Here is a 21,130-nt window from a genome sequence, read left to right as displayed (position 1 = left end):
CCAACCACCCGAGTTCTGATTCCCAGAACCCACGTGGTGGAAGGGAAGAATTGGTTCTGAAAGTTGTCCTCTGACCGCCACAGGTGTACTGTGGCTCAGTGCAAACATGCATACATACCTGTGCACGTACATATGTATGCACACACAAAGCAAATAAATACTTAAAATGTCAGTAATATGCAAACTATGTATTTTATAAATAATAAGAACAAATGAAGTTTTCAGTTGCTCAGACTTGCTGTTTCATTTCTGCTTAGCCCCTCACATATACATGGATCAGTTGACAGTTAATCCAGTTGCTAAAAATAGTGTTATTTACTTGTCTGATTCTATTTAAAATTTGCTCCTACATAAAGAAACATAGGGTTTATAATATTGTCCGGAGAAATGTTTCATTTAAATGACTCCTTTACCTTCTCAGATTTTCCTAAGTTAGACTAATTTTTGTTGCCATGTTGGAGCTTGTAGCATTCTGAGGTTTTGGAAACTTCCTTCATAAATAGTTGCCCCCATTTTTATTTGTCTTTTCAAGCAGCCATGTGATGTGGTTTGTCCTGTCTGCCCTGCTCAGGCTCAGGAGGAAATAGGAACGTAGTCATTTGTGGGAGCCCTAAGCCCTCGGGGAGAGCAGGTATCCTACTCACATGGTGACAGGGGCTTCGAACTCTATTCCTGATTACAGACTTGGGTAAATTTTACTACAGAAGTCTCATGCCTTTGCTTCGTTTCTCTTTGGGGCTTGCTGACAGGAGAAGACGCCATCGCCTCGGAGCGGGCTGCAGCTTTATGCAGTGTGTGTGAACTCTCAGGCAAGTCTCTGTTTGTGCTGCCCCACACTGACCACCTTGTGGGCTACATTATAAGGTAAATCAAAGTTTTCTTCTTCCTCAGGAATGAAAAGTTGGTAGCTTAGACCCTTTTATTTACAGACAACAACGAAATGTTCATAATATAAACATCATGGACAGTGAAGTTCAGCTAGGCAGGTCACTAACTGAAGAGTCACAGGAGCTAGCGGCCAGCCTGGCACAGTAGCAAGTTCCAGGCTATCGGGGGCTGCGTAGACAGGCCCTGACTCAAAACAAGCAGTGAGCAGCACTTGGGAGGCAGAGGCAGGCGGATCTCTGTGAGTTCGAGACCAGCCTGGTCTACAGAGCTAGTTCCAGGACAGGCTCCAAAGCCACAGCGAAACCCTGTCTCGAAAAACCAAAAAAAAAAAAAAAAAAAAAAAACAAGCAGTGAGGCTCCTATTGCACTTCTCTAACTGTTTAACCTGGTTTTCTTAAAAGCAGGGAAGGGCTAAATTCCACGTCTTTCTCTAGGTTTTTGTTTTAGAATTACGTTTTTATGACTCACTCAGGGGAGAGGTCAGAGGTCAGCTTACAGGAGTCAGTTCTGTCCTTCTACTGTCTGGGTCCCTGGGATTGAACTCAGGTTCTTGGGCGTGGCAGCAGGCACCTTTACCTGCTGAGCCGTGTCACCAGCCCAAGTCTAAGCAGGTCAATTTGTTCTCAGGTCTCTTCTACTTGGTTGTCACATGTTCTGAGTGCACAGCCTGTTTAGAAACTCAAGCAAGCTTACCTTTGATGTAGTCAGAGCTGATTTCTTTGAGAAGGTTATCTTTTCATCTTTAGAGTAACCTATAAAATATTTCTCACTATAGTTAGGTGTTTCACAATCAGTCCCTTATTGTTCTCTCTTGTAAAAATTTAAGGACAAGTTTATATTAATAACATTTGTTTCAAGATTAGAATCTAACTTTATTTTTATATTTTAACATTTTCTTTTTTTTTCTTTTTTCTTAAATTATTTATTATACATACAACATTCTGCCTCCATGTATGCCTGCACGCCAGAGGAGGGCACCATATCTCATTACAGATGGTTGTGAGCCACCATGTGGTTGCTGGGAATTGAACACAGGACCTCTGGAAGAGCAGCCAGTGCTCTTAACCTCTGAGCCATCTCTCCAGCCCTATTTTAACATTTTCTAAAACTATACTTTTGAAAATAAAAAATTCTACCCTAGAAAATGCAATTTCCCAAGCATTCAGGAGGCAGGGTCAGGGAGGAAGATTGCCAATTTGAGGCCAGTCTGGGGTACACTAGTGAGTTTAGAGTTTTCCAAGGCTACTTAGTAAGATTTTGTCTATAAAGACGTGAATAAAATATTTGACTTAAAATTTTTTACTTATTTTCCTCAGATGTGGTAAAAATCTTTTGTTCTGTTTTGGTTTTGATTTTTAGAGATAGGGCTACTTTGTGTATTCCTGGCTGTCCTGGAACTTGTTCTGTAGAGCAGGCTGTCCTTGAACTCACAGAGGGCTGAGATTAAAAGTATGCGCCGTCACAGTGGTAAAAATCTTTTGAATATAGGTTAAAGTTAGGTTTTATTCTGAGTAGGAGAAGCTTGCAGTCACCTGTTCTCGCCCGTGAACACATCTTCTGTTGTGCCCTGCTCTAGGTCTTGCTCCAGAAGGTGTGGAGTGCTTACTGGTCCCTGCAGCTCTCTTCTGTGGTGTTCATATGACCTCAGAGTTGGTCAGGGAAGCAGGACCTTAGTAAAACCTCTAATCCCCCCATAAGTTTTCTTATTTATTCTTTTAAACTCAAAATACTAGAAGATTGAAAAATAGTAAAATACAATTTAATTTGAGATCTTTTTTCAGATGTTTTATAAAATTATAGTAGGGACGAAAGTATTCTTAAAGATCATCTGATATTTATGAAGTCCAAGTATTTCATCTGTTGTATTCCGTGCTGTAAATGATTTTCAGAGGCCTTAGGGCGGGTCTTGATTTTAGACTTTTTTTAGAAATACAGTGCTTCATTTTTCACCTATATTATCAGTAAAGCCCAGTGTTGATGACAAATGTCAGTTTTCAACAAATGCCATTCTTAAAAGGAGTTTGGCTTTGAATAACTGTGTGTGTGTGCGTGCACGTGTGTTATATATGTATATACAAATACATATTTGTGTGTATGTTTGCTGTTTGTTAACAGGTTAGAAAACGCGTTTTATGAACATGCCCAGACCTATTACTACACCGAGATCAGAAGAGTGAAGTCTCATAAAGAATTTTTGAATAAAACAACACACCAGGTACTTTGAAAAATAAATGAGACACAGATTATTCGTTTCTGGTTGCTTTGTGGATGGTTCTTATTTCTACAGTACTGATATTTTAAGTTGTTTTAGTACTTGAAAAGTTTTTTTTTTAAGCTCTTAAAAATGAGTTGGTTTTCAAATTGGAATCTTTCCCCCTTAAAGTTAGTTTCACACTCCTTTACCTGTGAGAAGAGCTCTCGGGAGCCTTTTCAGCTGTGTCCTTGTTGGAATCACTGTGAATTTAATTTTGAATAATTCTCTTTGTACCTTAATGCATCATAAAATAGCATTTTTACATTAGAAGTTTATATATAATCATTCTTTAATCTCTTTCAGCTCTTGTTTGTTAGGCATCAGTTCAAAATTGCCTTCTTCAGTGAGCTGAAGCAGGACACACAGAACGCTCTGAAGTAAGTTTCTGTCTCAGACTAAATCCTCATTACCTCAGTGCTAATGAGCCATAACCACTAACCTGCTATGAATCTCAGTCACCTTGATTGTAAGGTATTCATGTTATATTCAGATATTTAATAAGTTTTTTCCCATCTTAATGCTGGAAATAAGTTGTTATAAACTTCCTGGTCTAATTTAACTACATTTCATGATCTAAAGAAAAGAGTGTCACAATCTCTTAATTTTTCTGTTTTTATTTTTCTATTCGTATATTCAGTAAAATTCTTGAGACTAATTTTCAAAGTATAATAAACATGAAATATTCATTTATTCAACTCAAATAGGCTTTATCATTAATTGTTTAGTTTATTGCATCATTTTTCATTTAAAGACCCTGCTGGAGCCTTGAAGGTTAGTTGCAGGTGTGTTGACATGCTCAAACGTTTTATTCCTTTGTTTTTACCAACTGCAGTTTAATAAAAGACCATCTCTTTGTGCGGTAGCTCAGAGTTTTGGATATACATTGGCAGTGTGGAAAGGGATTTAAAAGGAATCAGTTATTTGTCTTATAATTGGGGAGAGACTAGCAGTAGATCAAAATAATAGCTGGATTTAATGTAGTTTATTTTTATTGGTGGACGGGTGGTGTCAGTTGAGACCTTCGGTTTTAGGTTTTCTATAAAAACTAATGCTGTAGAGGAAACCATTTGCTGGAGAGGTTAAGACCAACCTGGGTTGAATAACGAATTCCAGGCCAGCCTGGGCTATCTAGTGAGACTGTCTCAAAAGTACACACATACACATGTATGTATGTATGTATGTATTTATTTTTATTTTTATTTTATTTTTTTCGGTTTTTCGAGACAGGGTTTCTCTGTGGTTTTGGAGCCTGTCCTGGAACTAGCTCTTGTAGACCAGGCTGGTCTCGAACATGTATGTATTTATTAAGAGTGCTTTTTTTTTTTTGAGACAATCTCTGTAGCTCTGGCTGTTTTGGAACCCACTACGTAGACCAGATTGGCCTTGAACTCACAGAGATTCTCCTGCCTCGAGTGCTCAGATTAAAGGAGTGTGCTACCATGCCCAGCACACAGTGTTTATTTTTTAGTGTGATTTTAGATAACCATCCAATTTACCCTTAGTTTTCAACTTGTTTTTACTTGTTATTGTCTGGCTAGTTAATTTTAGAAAGAACAATGTACATGGGTTGGGTCTTTCTGTTGTGAAGTCATTGATTAGTGATCAGTAGATACTTCCTTAGACTACTGGGGATATATATGGATATATATATAATATATATATATATTAACAATATTAAGCACTCAGCAGCTCAATATATGTAATATTTGCTGTTATTGAGCTTCTGAGTGCTTATTATTGTTCTTGGGAATCTTAAACGTTAATTTATATCATAATTAACCACCTTCCTCATGTTTACTTAGGAACTATAGGACTGCCTATAACCTTGTACATGAATTGAGAGCCCATGAAACTAATATTCTGGAAATTAAGACGATGGCAGGATTTATAAACTACAAGGTATAGTTCTACTTTGAAATAAAGATTTACCTTTCAATATTACCTTCTTTAAATGCAAAAATCAAAATCAGTTTCTTGATACGAAAAGTTGGTATTTGATGAATTATGTTCCTTTTTTTTTTGATGTTCTTTACTCAAAAATGGCCTTGACTCTCAGCAGCCTCATAGTAATAGCTGTGTTTTGGGTTTTTAGGTACTAATTATTGAGTCTTTCAGTGTTTGTTTCTGAGAGAGAGTAGTCGGGTTAGAAAGCTGCCTGTTGAATTTAAACAATGCAGCATATGGGAATTATGTAAGCATTTCCTGGTGTAATGACTCAGCCATAGAATACATACATCTGTTTAGTATAGTGGGTTTATTATTATTATTATTTTTTTTTTTTTTTGGTTTTTCGAGACAGGTTTTCTCTGTGGCTTTGGAGCCTGTCCTGGAACTAGCTCTGTAGACCAGGCTGGCCTCGAACTCACAGAGATCCGCCTGCCTCTGCTCCCGAGTGCTGGGATTAAAGGCGTGCGCCACCACTGCCCGGCTAGTGGGTTTATTTTTGTGTTTTGAGACTTGCTCTCACTCACTGTTGCCTAAGCTAGTCTTGAACTCTGGGGCTCAAGTGATCTTCTTGCCTTAGCCCGTTGAGTAGCTGGGCCTGCAGCATACACTACCACTGTTGACTCAGTTCACTTTAGTGAAACCATAGATATTGTTTGAGCATTTTAAGATTGTGTATTGTAGAAGTAATCCTGTTTGTCCCATCCCTGTCCTCTCCCCGTTCCATCCTTGTGTCGTGACCTGTTCTTCCTCCCTGGCTTCCAGCCGACTGGAACAGCAAGGCTGTTATCGTTTTCCCACTCATTTAACAATGCCTGACACTGGTGGGTGATGTGTGGCTGAGAACTTTTTTAGTGAACACAAATCTAAAAGTGAATATTTCCTGATCTGGCAGTCCCCCCTTTTTTTTGGAAATTTCTTTGCCAATTATGGGAGTATCTGTAACTCAAAATCTATGGATACTTACTATATTTTCTAATAGGAAAATATTGGAAATAACCTTACAATGGGTGATTGTTTAATAACTATACATTTATGAATGTGGCAGCTTCATCAGTCAAGATGAAGTGGTAGTTATGTGTCTTAGTTTGGTTTTATAACTAAAAGCAACTTGGGAAGGAAAGTGTTGATTTGACTTAAATGGCTCAGGTCACAATCCATTGAGGGAAGCCGAGGTAGGAACCTGGAGGCAGGAGCTGTTGGAGAGGCCATTCAGGAGCGCTGCTTATGGCTTCCCCTTCATGGCTTGCTCAGCTGCTTTCTTACAGCACCGAGGACCATCAGCCCAGGGGCAGCACCACCTACAGTGGGCTGGGTCCTTCCCATATCATTCATTGCCTACTGGTGACCTGATGGAAGAATTTCCTCAGCTAGGAGCCCCTCTTCACAGATATGCCTAAGTTTGTGTCACGCTGACAAAAACCAACTCTCATATTTAGGATTAGATAGATAAAGTAAGGTGTAACTCAGCATAGTAATCCTGGTGCCACATGGTTCCTAGTTTGTAAATGTGAATACTCAGACACTTGCCTGTCTGTAGATTGTACTGGCCATGTGATAAATGCTGATTGCCTCTGAAAACAAAAATGAAATGACTGAAGGACACAGATGGGTAAAGTGCCTGCTGCGCAATCATGAGGGTTTCAGTTTGGACCCCTAGAACCCACGTAAAAGCTGGATGTGGGGGCATATACCTATATCTCCAGCACTGAGTGGGGTGGGGTGGGTGGGGCCCACAGGCAGATCCTGGAGCTCACTGGGTGGCTAGTGTGGCTGTAATTGTGAGCTTCAGGCTCAGTGAGAGACTGCTCTCCTAAGTAAAACAGACAGTGATAGAGCAAGGTACTATGGAGTCTTCTAGCTTTCACGTGTGCACACAGGTGTGCATGCATACCACACATACACACAGATCTTTTTATGTATTTCTTTGTACCTAAACAATAAATTAAAAGTTGTTCTAAGCTTATGGAAGTAAATTTAGGCTTTATTTCTGTTGCATTTCTGTTTACCACCAGCTCATGTGGATTGTACCATTTGGGAACTATGTGTGTTTAGTGTTCCAGGGAAAAGACATTTTGAAATTTTCTGTAGCCCTTGGTGATGTGTAGGCAACTAACCCTTGATTATGCAGGAGAAATGTTTAATTTTCTGACAATTCTAATGCTCAAAGTCAGTCTCTCCTTTATAAATTTCCATTGGAAATATTACAGCTCATGTTATGTTCTTCCTTGGTTATAATTTTTTAAAACTCCATATTTTGGAAAGCTTTTCTAAGGCATAGGACAGATTCAGTGTACTGAGTCATTTCTTCATTTCTCAAAGTGTTCTAATGAGAACCACGTTCCATAGGAGTAAAGGCTGAGATTGTGTGCTCTTTTAAAGTTAGTCCTAGCGTTTGCATATTTTCAGTGTGTATGAATATGTCTTTAGGCTTCTCCCTTACTTGGAGATTGACTTTTACATTTCCCTCCAGATTTGTAGGCTGTGTTTTCAGCACAACACCCCATTGGATGCAATTGCTCAGTTTCGGAAGCACATTGACTTGTGTAAGAAAAAGATTGGAAGTGCAGAGCTGGCGTTTGAGCATGCTGCGTGGATGTCTAAACAGTATGTTGAAGTTGCACTTTCTTAATAGTTTAAAAATAGAGTGTTGGATTTGAAGAGATGGCGTTAGCAAAGGCTTTGGCTGTATACAAAATTTGGTGGTTTTTTTTCCTTATTAAATAGGGCTTTAATAGAATGCCCCAGGTGTGTATCCAGGAGTAATATGTATTGATTGGTATGATTTCTTAATGGAAGTCAGATAGTTTATGGTACCATTTTTGCATTCAGCATGTATTTATTGGGTTTCTACTTTGTGTTTGTATCCTGAAAATATAGGAAAGCACAAAACAAAATTCCTGCTTCATAGAGCTTACTGTCTGTCTTAGAGTTAAGGTTTCCGTTGCTGTGATAAAACACCATGACTAAAGACAGCTTGGGGAGGAGAGGCTTTGTTTCATCTGACACTTCCAGGTCTCAGGAATCACTGAGGGAAGTCGGGGGGGGGGGGGGGGCGGGGGGGGGAGGCAGAAACTCAAGGCAGGAACTGAAGCAGCGACCAGAGAGGAACTCTGCTTACTGGCTTGCTCCTCATGACTTGCTCAGCCCATTTATTATCCATCCGGAGCACCTGCTCAGGAGTGGCTCTCCCGACAGGGATGGGACCTCCCCCATTACTAATTACTGGAGTTACTAATCCAGACAGTGCCCACAGACTTCCCACAGGCCTCTAATAGAAGCGTTTTCTCACCTGAAGCTCCTCTCCCAGATAACTCTAGCGTGTGTCAAATTAACAACAAAAAGACCAACTGGGACTGTGTTTATTTAAAAATTACCTAAATAAAGTTGCTTCCAGAAAGTTGGATTTAATTGAAGAGTGAGGCCGATGCTAAGGTCTGAATGGTGTAGTCATGGGCTTGAGTTATCACAGATAACGTAAATAAAGAACTTTATTTGTAACTTATCACTATTGTACATTATTATTTACAAATTAATTAGCTGTTATTCAGTAGTTTTATTTTAATAAACAGTGTGCTGAGCTTACGGTTTCCAGAATGAATTCTGTTAGAAGTAAGCTGCTTTTCCTTCCCTTTACTATCCATTCTTTTTATTCCTTGGTTTGTTTTCTTTAAGATTCCAGGCCTTTGGAGATTTATTTGATGAAGCCATTAAGTTGGGGTTGACAGCTATTCAGACGCAGAACCCTGGTTTCTACTATCAGCAGGCAGCTTACTATGCGCAGGAGCGGAAACAGCACGCCAAAGCCCTCTGTAATCATGATGTAAGTCCTGGCCCGCATCACCTCGCACTCAGGACACTAACCTTTCCTTCAGAGAAGCTAGGGCTCAGAGTATTGATTTTTTTCCCCCTTTGTCTTTGAATATCTTTTGAATTATTTTGACTTTTCAGTTTTAACCCAGGTATTCTACTTTTAAACTTGCTTGAGCAGGTTTTGCATGTATTAAATTTTTAAAATTTGTCTTATTGTGATTTAAATATAGTATTTTAATAGATGATTTAAACTTGGTTTTGTAAAGAATATGTCGACTGGGCATTAACAAGTTCGAGTCAATAGAATAGAAAGTAAATTGAGGAGCTTTAAAGCTAGGCATAATCTCTTGACACAGAATTTCCTTTTCAGAAGTAGGATGATGGATCTGAAGGGTCAGTACCAACCTTTAGTTATGACGTTCTCATAGGCTTATTGGTTGCAATGTAAAATAGGAATTCTTTTTTTAAAAGATTTGTTTACTTTTATGTGCATTTGTGTTTTGCCTTCATGTGTGTCTGTTTGAGGGTGCCAGGTCCCCTGGAACTATAGTTATAGACAGTTGTGAGCTGTGGGTGCTGGGATTTGAACCCTGGTTCTCTGAAAGAGCAGCCAGTGCTCTTAAACTTTTGAGCCACCTCTCCAGTCCTGTAAAATAGGAATATTATAAAGACTTTATTAATATATGTAACAGCAGGGAAGCACGAGAAGGCAAATGTTTAGAAAAATTTAGTGTTAAAGTGATATGGACAGAACATATTTAAATGGAAAAAGTAGCTTGACAAATGATGCTGATTGGTTACAACTAAGGTTTTGTGCTGCAGTAGAGAATAATGTGTATTTTAACAAGTGGCAGGAGATTAGTAATTTGGAATTTTATCTTTTTCCTTTGGGTGTTTTAGAATTTCTCAGTAATGTAATTATATTACATTTGGTTTTAGATACACAAAAGAGAAAAGGAATTGTAAATATGTTTTCTAGTGCCTGAAAATACCCTTTCCACCAATACCAGAATTAATACAGAAGTAATAATGAGAAAAAATGGCTCTTTTTGTCAGGACTCCATATAATGTCGATGATTTGTGAGTGAAGTCAGCATCAAAACCAGTGATTTCTCTGTCTCTGTCTCTCTGTCTCTCTCTCTCTCTGTGTCTCTCTCTCTCTCTCTCTCTCTCTCTCTCTCTCTCTCTCTCTCTCTCTCTCTCTCTCGTTTTTGTTTTTTGAGACAGGGTCTCTCTGTGTAGCCCTGACTGTCCTAGAACTAGCTCTATAGACCAGGCTGGGCTTGAACTCCCAGAGATCCGCCTGCTTCTGCCTGAGTGCTAGGATCAGCGGCACACACCACCACACCTACTTCAAGTTTATAGGATTTCCAAATGTTAGTAAAGCATGTTAAAATATGTATAATGGTGCTTTTAGACAGGTTTCTTCAGGTTTATAGGATTTCCAAATGTTAGAAAAGCATGTTAAAATATGTATAATGGTGCTTTTAGACAGGTTTTTGATGCTTATATTTATGGATATTTATTTATTTGGTCAAAGATTGGCCGAGAGTTAATTTGGGATGAATTTCTAAGCTCTTCCTTCGCTCTGTTTTTTGGATTGCAGGCCTCTGTAATGTACCCCAGTCCTGATCCCTTAGAAACACAAACAGGTGTTCTTGACTTCTATGGACAGAGACCCTGGAGGCAAGGAATCCTAAGTAAGTAATTTTTCTTCTTTTCCTTTCATCCTCAGACAGACAGACAGACAGACAGCTTTCCTACTGTGTAATGGCAATGGAGCCAGGGAAAACTATATTCAAATTCATAGATATGCTTTTTAAACTTCTTTTAAAATGTGCTTTCCTAGTCTGGTTTTTGTTTGCTTGTTGGTTCATTTTAAGATTTGTGCTCTTAGTTTTTAGAATGGTTTCTTTCATCATATATTAGAGTAACTTAGAGTTAAAGGCATTGATGTGACTAAAACATTTGAGTATTTAAGCATTTTAACTTTGGTGATTTTATTTAACATTTTAAAATGGCATTACCATGTATTGCCTTAAAAAGAGTTTGTGTTCATCTTTTTGCATTCAGCGCACATTTGGCTGGGCAGCATCTGTGGCAGTGGCACCTTAGGTGCTATGAGTCACACACTTCAGTTGTCCACAGAACATGACGGTGTGACGGGAGAACACTCGGCAGCTGGGAAGAGAACACCAGGGTTAGGAACGTTCTCTCAGAACAGAGACTCCGAGAACTCTCCATGATAATAAAGCTGCCTCTGAGAATCTTTGAGATTCCAGCATGTTCACAGTCTTAAATGCGCTCTGTTATGGTGAAGGCTCCAGGAGTTTGCTCTAGGAGTTTGTGTGAAGAGTTCTGTTCAGTGAGCTAAGATGGGTTGCTTCTTGTCGTACATAGGCTTTGATCTTTCTGACCCCGACAAAGAGAAAGCGGGCATTCTCGCCATTCAGCTGAAGGAAAAAAGTGTTGTCCACTCTGTGAGTTGCTCCCCGGCCCCAGTTTAAACCACGTGGGCACTATTCTAGTAAAACAGGAGACAGTTTTGACTCCAACGCCCCATGCCTTTTCTGTCCCAACAGGAAATAGTAATCACTCTTCTGAGCAATGCTGTCGCACAGTTCAAGAAGTACAAGTGTCCCCGGATGAAAAGCCACCTCAGTATGTACCCAGCACACCCTGCCCTGTGCTGCTCAGAGGAGTGCTCAGTTTCTTAAGCCTTCTTTTCCTTTGCAGTGGTTCAGATGGGAGAGGAGTATTACTATGCCAAGGACTATACCAAAGCTCTGAAGTGAGTCAGATTTGCTGTTTATTTTCACAAGTACTGATTGCCTTACAATGTAATTGGAATAGACGCTTACATTGCAGGATTACATTACTGTGCCTATTTTTATTTAATTCCAGTTATGAGATATCTTCTCAAGTGTCCTCTGCTACATAATTGGTTAAGTTTTTAGGTAACCTCAGCTGTAGCCAGATGTGAACAGTAGCTGCTGAGGCGTCCCAGTAGGACTTGTGTGTTTACGTCGTGAGAAAAGCACATGGAGTTCTCAGAGGCCTTTCCACCCTCTGGAGAGCCCGTCTTCCTCCCTCTCTTAGGCTGCTGGATTACGTCATGTGTGACTACCGGAGCGAAGGGTGGTGGACTCTGCTCACCTCCATACTGACAACAGCTCTCAAGTGTTCCTACCTCATGGCCCAGTTAAAGGATTACATTACTTATTCTCTAGAACTCCTTGGAAGAGGTAACGATACAATTGCTTGCATCATTAATATTTTTTAAGTTGGAATGATGGTTTATTGTCAGGTATTTGGAAGTACTTTTGTGCTGGACGTGGTGGTGCACACCTTTATTCCCAGGAGGCAGAGACACGTGGATCTCCTGAATTCAAGGCCAGTCTGGTCTACAGAGTGAGTCTGAGGACAGCCAGGCTCACATAAAGACTCTGTCTCAAAACAAACAAGCAAAAAATGTACTTTTATTATATGAAATTCACTGAGCTTAGTCATCTTAGAAGTATTGACTCAAAAATATCTTAAGTTGGTAAAGTGCTTGCCCAGTTTCAACTGCCAACACCCATGTGTATGCCAGGCATGGTGGCCCGTGTGTCTAAGCCCACTGCTGGGGCTGTGGACACAGGAAGACTGGGGCTTGCTGACTAATTGGTCATAGTTGGTGACCTCCAGGCCAATGAGCAGCCTTGTCTCAAAGGAGGTCCACACGTCAACAACATTTTAGCAGGACTGAAGAGGTGACCCAGTTCTTGGCACCCTTGGGCAGTTTGTAGTGGCCTGAACCCCACAAGTAGGGGGACGGACTGAGCTGCCTGCCTTACCGTTCTGCTTTCTTTTCCTATCTCAGCTTCAACTCTGAAAGATGACCAGAAGTCTCGGATAGAAAAGAACCTCATGAACGTTTTAATGGTGGGTTGATAATTCTTTGACGGAGGTGTACGGCATGTGCACTTTGTAAAAGTGTACACAAATCTGCATCTGTATGTACTTTTCCTCAGCTAATCTTGCAAATTTGGAACTCTCATTGCAGAATGAAAGCCCTGACCCTGAGCCTGATTGTGATGACTTAGCTAAGAAGACTGCACAGAAGCTGTGGGCTGACCGGGTCTCCCTGGCTGGAAGCAATGTTTTCACAATAGGCGTACAGGACTTTGTGCCATTTGGTGTGTAAGCAACACCCACAGTGTCTAGAGAACCCTTTGTCTGCAGTGGATAGAGGCAGAACAGTCAATATGACAGGTGGTCAGAGGACAGCCATCTAGTGGATAATAATGAATTATTCTTCTCCTCAGTGTCAGCAATAAGCTAGCAAATACTTTAAGTTAAACAAGTATTTATTGAATAAATACATGAATGATGAAGGCCTTTGTCTAATTCATTATTACTTTAAAGCACCACGAGGAAGAGCATTTTCCAGTTTTGTCTTTTTTCTTTTTAAAAAACTATGCTATATGTGTAACAACGTAATTGATATCAGGGTTCTCACCCTTCCGGATGGTGCAGCCCTTTAATATAACTGCTCAGGTTGAAGTGACCCCAGCCATAAAATTATTGCTGTTGTACTTCATAATTGTAATTTTGCTGCTGCTGTGAATCATAATGTGGATATTTAATATGTGAACCCAAAGTGGTTGCAACCATAGGCTTACATATTAAGTAACACTATAATAGAACGATTTGATGTATGTGTTTGTTAGGGTGACCTACTTAAAAAAAGTGAATTCAAATTTCTTATTGTTCTGGGAAGAGTGGTTTTACAGTTGAAATTTTCCCCTGCTCAAATTCTTTATTTATTAAAATATACTTTGCTTTTTTGTAATTCAAGTCTTATATGAAGTATTCTTGAATAGATACCTGTTTTGAATAAAGTTTTATGCTTTTTTGGGCTGGAGAGATGGCTCAGCCATTAAAGGCTAGGTTCACAGCCAAAAGTATACTTTATTGTCTAGGCAGGAGTTTTGAAATAAGCTAATTCAAAACGACTCCTTTTCCTTTTAAGTTTTGGTACCAACATTTTGTCAACAAGTGTGTTTTTAAAATTAAAAATGTTTATGGAGCTGGGCAATGGTGGTACACACCTTTAATCCTAGCATTCGGGAAGCAGGAGCAGGTGGATCTCTGAGTTTGAGGCCTGCCTGGTATACAGAATGAGTGAGTTCCAGGACAGCCAGGCCTACACAGAGAAAGCCTGTCTCAAAACAAACACACAAAAAATAGCAAGAGTTTTTTTTTACATTTTTATTTACCCTTGGTTTCTTAATCAGAGAGAGTTGTGTCTGTGTTTGCTGAACAGTTGCCCCCTGTAGATCACTGTAAGCAAGAAGGCAGTAAGACTGCAGATGTTTCTGTAGGGAACTCCCAGGGCAGTGTATGCTGGGTGCCTGGCCCTGCCTGACTCTGCTCTTCTTGTTTAATTTCTAGTACAATGCAAAGCCAAGTTTCACGCTCCGAGTTTTCACGTGGATGTTCCTGTTCAGTTTGATGTTTATCTGAAGGCTGACTGTCCACACCCCATTAGGTTTTCCAAGCTCTGTGTCAGCTTCAATAATCAGGTAGTGTATCACTTGATGTGTTTCTGTGTGCATGTGTGTGTGTGTGTGCATGTGTGTGTGCATGTGTGTGTGTGCATGTGTGTGTGCATGTGTGTGTGTGCATGTGTGTGTGTGCATGTGTGTGTGTGCATGTGTGTACGTACATGTCAGTGTAGCTCTCAGTAAGCTGTGTAACACGAGTTTAGTAAATTTTAGATCTTACTGGTTTTATAGTTATCAACTGACTTTTGGCAAGGCTTATTTAAGAATAAATGTACTTGCATTTCCAAATGTCTTGCACTTCCAAAATGTTTTTCCTGCTCTTAATTTTTATTTTCTTTTCAGGTTTAAGAAAGACAAGAATACTATTCTTATTTTTATAATGTGTAACCTTAATTTCAAATAAGATATATTCAGTGTGAAGATAGTCTAACTTTTAGAATTATTTGCTGTTTTAAGAGGCCACTTGTTTGTTCCTGCCCCCAAATAATCACACAGAAACCATAATATTTGCAATACTGTTCCGCCAAAAGCTTAAGCTATTATTTCTGGATAACTCATCTTAAATTAACCCATATCCATTAATCTGTGTATCGCCACAAGGCTGTGGCTTACCAGGTGAAGTTCCGGCATGTCTGTTTCTGGGAGTGGTTACATGGCTTCTTCTGACTTCGTCTTCTTTTTCCTAGCATTCAGTTTAGTTTTCCCCGCCTACCTCTAGTCTGCCCTGCACAGGCCTAAGACAGTTTATTAACCAATGGTATTTGCAGCTCTGTATGTAGCTCTGTATGCTGCGAATACCATTGGTTAATAAATCAACTTGCTTCATTTGTTTTATCATTATCAGTTTTTGGTTTTGTATTTATTTATTGTTTGATGCAGGATCTCATATTCAGGCTGGCTTCAAACTTACTATGTAGCTTGAAATGGCCTCCAACCAAATTCTTCTGTTGTTTTTTTGAGACAGGGTCTTTCTACATAGCTCTGGCCTGTCCTGGAACTCACTATGTAGACCAGGCTGGCCTAGAACTCACAGAGCTCTGCCTGCCTCTGTCTCCCTAGTTCTGGGATTAAAGGCGAGCACCATCATGACTAACTTAGTTTTTGTTTTCTTAGCTACTATGTATTTGTTTTTGCTGTAATCAGGTGGAGTAGGTGGGCACGGTGCACAGTGAACATGTGCTCCTGCAGTCCTGCCCTGCCATGGATCCTCTCTAGCTTCTGGAACAGTCTAGTGTTTTCTGTGCACACATAAGCAACGCTTTTATGCTGTATGCATATGAACATAATAAAGTCATGTGCAGGAGTCTATTCTCATTCATTTTTATGCTTACTTAATAGATAGTCATCTCCTGGTCACCTAGAAAGTATATTAAGCCTTTAACCAGCACATTTATTGGGAGTTATAATATTCTTCTCATTGTGACCCTAAGGAGATACTGTGTATCAGTCCCACTAAATGTAAGAATTTTCGGGACACTGAATGAATGGTAGATTTCTCAGTAAGCTGTGCAGCTAAATGGTGTCATCTCAACTGGAAACCTAATTACAGTAGCCGTGACAAAGAAGTGAGAGGTCAAATTAAGTATAAAAAGATGAGACTGGGAACACGTCTAAGAAAACGGTATGCAGGAACAGCACGTGTGCATTTATTTCTTGGTGAGTCAGGATAGCAGCCTTAGTAGAACAGGTGTGGGTGGGGGCTCTGAAAATGAAACAGGCCAAAAAAAAATTTTTTTTTTTTTCGAGACAGGGTTTTTCTGTGTAGCTTTGGAGGAAAAAAAAATTATTTTTTGGATGGTGGTGGCACACACCTTTAATTCCAGCATTTGTCAGCCAGAGGCAGGCAGATCTCTGTGAGTTCAAGGTCAGCCTGGTCTACAAGACCTAGTTCCAGGACTAGAGAGAAACCCTGTCTCAAAAACAAGCAACCAAACAAAAAACAAAAACAATAGCAACAAAAAGAATGAAACAGGTGCATTAATAAAGCCTCTTAAGATGTTTTTATTGATTGTTTTATATATGTATACATGTTAAAAATAAAATATGCTTATTTTAAATTTATGCATATTTTTATATATTTCATTCTGATAATGAATTTTATCTGTTTTAGTAGAAACTTATTGAGAAGACTAGAGAAATGCCCTGTAATTGAGGTATTTAGGTAAATCTAGGTCTTCTGAAGATCATTTTGTTTACTGTCCAGCCCTTACCCAGAGATTGCTTCTGATTATTTTAATGTTGTTAAAACAGAAACTTGAGAAAGTTTATTTTAAAGAAATGATATGGAAACTAATTTTTTTTTTGGTTTTTTTCGAGACAGGGTTTCTCTGTGGTTTTGGAGCCTGTCCTGGAACTAGCTCTGTAGACCAGGCTGGTCTCGAACTCACAGAGATCCACCTGCCTCTGCCTCCCAAGTGCTGGGATTAAAGGCGTGCGCCACCACCGCCCGGCTTTGGAAACTAACTAGACATTAATTCTATCTATTGCAAAGTGTGAGGATTGGATCAGGATGCTGGTTGTGGGAATGGAGACTTTAGGATACAAGGGCATTTCACAGCAGGTGAGTCTAGGCTGGGGTGATACTTCAGTGTGTCAAAGCATGTGAGGACCTGAGTTCAAATCCCCAGCACACACACAAAGTCATCTGTGCATGACCGCAGGCGCCTACAACCCAGTGTTGGCAGAGAAAAGTGGGCCCTGGAAGCCTGGAGGATATCCTGAGTCAGTGAGAGACCCCGACTAAAGGAGCTAGGGGCAAGTGCTCGAGGACGAGCCCAGGGTCATGTGTGCAGCACAAAGTAGGCTAGCCTGGGTTGGTGAGAGAGGGAGAAGGGATGGCGTAGGCTGATGAGGGGCAGGAGCTCTGTGCATGCTGCTGCTTTGGTCTGACTCGGGTTGCCTTCTTCGACTAGCTGAAACCTCCCCTGACTGCAGTGTCTCCCGTAGCCCTCGCTGTCTTCCGCAGCTAAGACTCTTAGGTTTCGAGACAGATTGTTGCCGTTGTTTCTGGTCCCCTTCATTGTGAAATCCTCAGCGTGACATTAGAGGGTCAGTCCAGGGACCGTTACGTTACTTTTCCTTGAATTGCCTCCAAGTCCATTTCTCTTCTAAATATGAGGCATGAGCTTCTTCCATAGTTAAAAACTAATAAAAATGCCATTGTAGAATAAAATATCAACTTTGAATTCTTCTTGTATGCTGATTGTATCTTATTTGAAATTCAAGCTGCAGACCACAAAGAAATAAGGAAAATGGGTGTTTGATAATCATCAGCCAGAAATGAGAATTAGAGTAGATAAGGATTTCCTGTGACGGTGATTAGTCCACTGTGAGAGGAGGCGGCTCTTAGGAGCTCCTAGGCTTCTTAGCAGATGGGAATGGTGACTCTGTTACACACACACAGAGGCACCCATGCACGCACACATACACACACACACACACACACACACACACACACACACACACACACACACACACAGGCTCACATAAATAGTAATGGAAAGGTTTTTTGTTTTTAAGGAAAGAGTGATAGATGGTGATCTCTGGTGTAACAAGGAATGCACCTTTTGTTTTTCCATGAGAATCAGTGCTTCCAGAAGTCAAGTCGTGTATACTAAATGTTTTTTTTTTCTTGGTGTGAGCACTGAGTAGGTAATCTCCTGAGTCCAGGATCATTTGGGCTGGAACTAATGTGCTTCGAATCACTTGGGTGTTTGATGCCTGCACATGACTCTGCTCACCTCTTTCCAAGGGCTACAACCAGTTCTGTGTACTAGAAGAAGCGTCTAAAGCAAGCGAAGTCTTGGAGAATCTGACTCAAGGAAAGATGTGCTTAGTTCCTGGCAAAACGAGAAAATTGTCATTCAAATTTGTTGCAAAAACTGAAGATGTGGGAAAGAAAATTGAGGTTAGTTATAAATTTGCTTAAATATAATTTCACTGACAAAAGCAGTATGTTTATGTTAAAAATTTAAATTATATGGTAGTTTAGTAGCTTTCCTTCCATATGCTCTTCATCAACATATTTGTGCTTTAAAATTATTCAGTTAAAGAATTGGGCCCCATGGATGTAGTTCAGTGGTACAACGATTCCTTCCTAGCATGTACAAGGTCCTGGATTCAACCCCCAGCCTGAGGGACAATAGGAATATACTCTATATATTCCTATATATTATATATACAATACTCTAGTTCTAGCTTTTTTTCACTCAGTTAGACATTGTTTGCTCTTACTACATAAGACCAATCTCATTTTTTAATGAGTAAAATATCAGTTAAAGAGTTTTCAACAATTTGTATTACATAATAAATAGGACCTAATTTAGAATTTATCTTTTGTTTGTTTGTTTATTTTTGAGACAGCGTTTCTCTGTGTATAGTTTATCTTTTTAATGTTCAAACATTGCTGCTTGCATCTATCTAAAGACAATGAAGGTAACTATTTTAACAGGTTGACATAGTATCGGCAGCTGTATGATGAAAATGATACCTTGTGTTGTGTAAACTCTGGAGCCCATCTGCTCCAGTTAGGAGACTCATTCCTGTCCACTATACCTGGGAGGGGCACAAAAGCATAATCTAAGAATAATACTGTGGTTTTGAAGAAACCGATGTCACAAGACTCTTGTCTAGTTTTCCCACAAACACTAAGAATTCTCCTAGCACAACTCCATTCTTGGACCATGTTCTGACACTTAAAACTGTATTTTATTTTTTACTTGGTATCTGAGGAAACCTATCATTATAATTAATAATCTTATGTTGAGTCCTTTTGGTAATGCATTTATTTGAAAGTGATATTCAGCTAATAAAACATTTCATTACTAATGCTGTAAGTACTTTCAGCAGAAATGCTTGTGGGTTAGACACTAGGTCGTGAATGTGTCAGCAGTACTTCCTTATTTCCGTCCGTCAAGTGGATCATCTGTCTGTCAAGTGCCGGCAGCATGTCTACACATCCACACATCACATCTGTCCATCCACGCATCATAGCTATAATAACACCTATATATCACGTCTATACATATCTCTACATTACTGGATGTCCCAGGTATAATGAGCACCTGCCCAGAGTGAGAGAGTTCTGTTCTTTCCCATCCTGCACGTGGCGAGGTGAGCTTAGGTGTGATGGTCCTCACTGTGATGTCATTGACAGGGGACGATGATCAGTAGGCATGTGATTGGATTTCTGGTTCATCTTCCTTGTACAGATCACCTCTGTGGATCTGGTTCTGGGTAGTGAGTCAGGCCGGTGTGTGGTTTTGAGCTGGCAGGGAGGAGGAGGAGATGCTGCGTCCACCCAGGAAGCCCTGCAGGCTGCAAGGTCTTTCAAAAGACGACCAAAACTTCCTGACAGTGAGGTTCACTGGGACAGCATCATAATCCAGGCAAGCACAATGTAAGTGTGTTTTGAAAACACATTGGAGATCGTCTTATTTCCTTTAAATGCTGCCCTGAATTATTTCACTTCTTTAAGTTGATTACTGAGCTGTTTCTTTTCAAAGGATCATTTCGAGAGTCCCAAACATTTCTGTACACCTGCGACATGAGCCTCCTGCCCTAATGAATGAGATGTATTGTTTGGTTGTAACTGTTCAATCCCATGAAAAGTCCCAAATCAGGGATGTGAAGCTCACTGCTGGCTTAAAGCCAGGTAAGCATTCATTTTTTAATTTGGTCAGCGTCAGTATATTATGTTGGTGCAAAAGTCACTGGGTTTTTTTTTTTTGCGTTGTTGAAATTTGCCATTTGATATTCGAATTATTAATAATGTGGCTATATTATACATGGTTTTAATATGGGTTTCTCCCTTTATGTCTTTTTGATAATTACTTATTACTTGCTATTCATTTTATATTTCTGTTATACTATGGAAATTGTGTTGCACAAAGAGCAAATTTGAATAACTTTCTTTGAAAGAAATTTTTGGCTGCATAAAGTTTTCCTTATTTGGGGGTAGGTTATATGCACCATAGCATACATGTGGAGGTCAAAGGACAACTTGTGGGCATTGATTCTCTCCTTCAGTCATGTGTGTTTGGGGGATTAAGCTCAGGTTATCGGGACTGGCAACAAGTGCTTTTACTTGCTGACCCATTGAGCAGTTTTCTTACACAAGTTAAAAACGGATAATAAAGCATTGGCAACAGCTTGCAACATCAGCAAGACTTTCGACTGTAAATGGAGACTGCCCTATCGTTTCCTAGCCACCCAGACCTGAATAATCCCACAGAAACTATATTAATTACAACACTGGCCAATGGCTCAGGTGTATTTCTACCTAGCTCTTACACTTTAACCCATTTCTGTTAGTCTTTGTATTGCCACGTGGCCATAGCATTACCTCATTTTCTACATGTCTTATTTCCTTGGCGGCTGACTGGCGTCTCACTTGACTCCACCTTCTTTTTCTCTATCTCTGCTTGGATTTCCTGCCTGACTTTACTCTGCTAAGCTATTGGCCGAAATAACTTTATTCATTAACCAATAAAAGCAACACATGTACAGAAGGACTTCCCACATCATTTGACCTTTGAACAAACACAGTGTGGTGGTTGTTGAAGGAGTTTTGGAAAGTCCTTGAAGATGCAGAGCTCAGTGACTGTTTGAGGGCAGTCATCAGAGCTGATCTTTCAGATCTATACAAGAAGTTGCCAAGGAACTCACCCTGGTCTGTTCTGTG

At 39.9% G+C, this 21,130-nt stretch overlaps 1 protein-coding gene across 3 annotated transcripts in view; it reads left to right on the top strand.

Annotated features, from left to right (window-relative positions):
• Positions 1-21,130, top strand: part of Trappc11 (trafficking protein particle complex subunit 11) — a 43,639-nt gene that overhangs the window by 5,898 nt on the left and 16,611 nt on the right. For all 3 annotated transcript variants that reach the window (XM_075986740.1, XM_075986738.1, XM_075986739.1), the window contains exons 5-21: positions 750-864; positions 3,004-3,103; positions 3,446-3,519; positions 4,945-5,041; positions 7,560-7,693; positions 8,762-8,909; positions 10,506-10,599; positions 11,300-11,379; positions 11,482-11,560; positions 11,636-11,690; positions 11,999-12,144; positions 12,762-12,823; positions 12,945-13,077; positions 14,336-14,466; positions 18,200-18,355; positions 19,659-19,846; positions 19,953-20,101. In XM_075986740.1, the coding sequence (XP_075842855.1) occupies positions 750-864; positions 3,004-3,103; positions 3,446-3,519; positions 4,945-5,041; positions 7,560-7,693; positions 8,762-8,909; positions 10,506-10,599; positions 11,300-11,379; positions 11,482-11,560; positions 11,636-11,690; positions 11,999-12,144; positions 12,762-12,823; positions 12,945-13,077; positions 14,336-14,466; positions 18,200-18,355; positions 19,659-19,846; positions 19,953-20,101 (1,941 nt within the window). The remainder of the gene's footprint in view (positions 1-749; positions 865-3,003; positions 3,104-3,445; positions 3,520-4,944; positions 5,042-7,559; positions 7,694-8,761; positions 8,910-10,505; positions 10,600-11,299; positions 11,380-11,481; positions 11,561-11,635; positions 11,691-11,998; positions 12,145-12,761; positions 12,824-12,944; positions 13,078-14,335; positions 14,467-18,199; positions 18,356-19,658; positions 19,847-19,952; positions 20,102-21,130) is intronic.

The sequence above is a fragment of the Microtus pennsylvanicus genome, chromosome 9 (assembly GCF_037038515.1).
Source record: "Microtus pennsylvanicus isolate mMicPen1 chromosome 9, mMicPen1.hap1, whole genome shotgun sequence".
In the NCBI taxonomy this organism is placed as follows: domain Eukaryota; kingdom Metazoa; phylum Chordata; class Mammalia; order Rodentia; family Cricetidae; genus Microtus; species Microtus pennsylvanicus.
The sequence above is the reverse complement of the archived record's forward strand: the minus strand, read 5'-3'. Positions and strand labels throughout refer to the sequence as shown.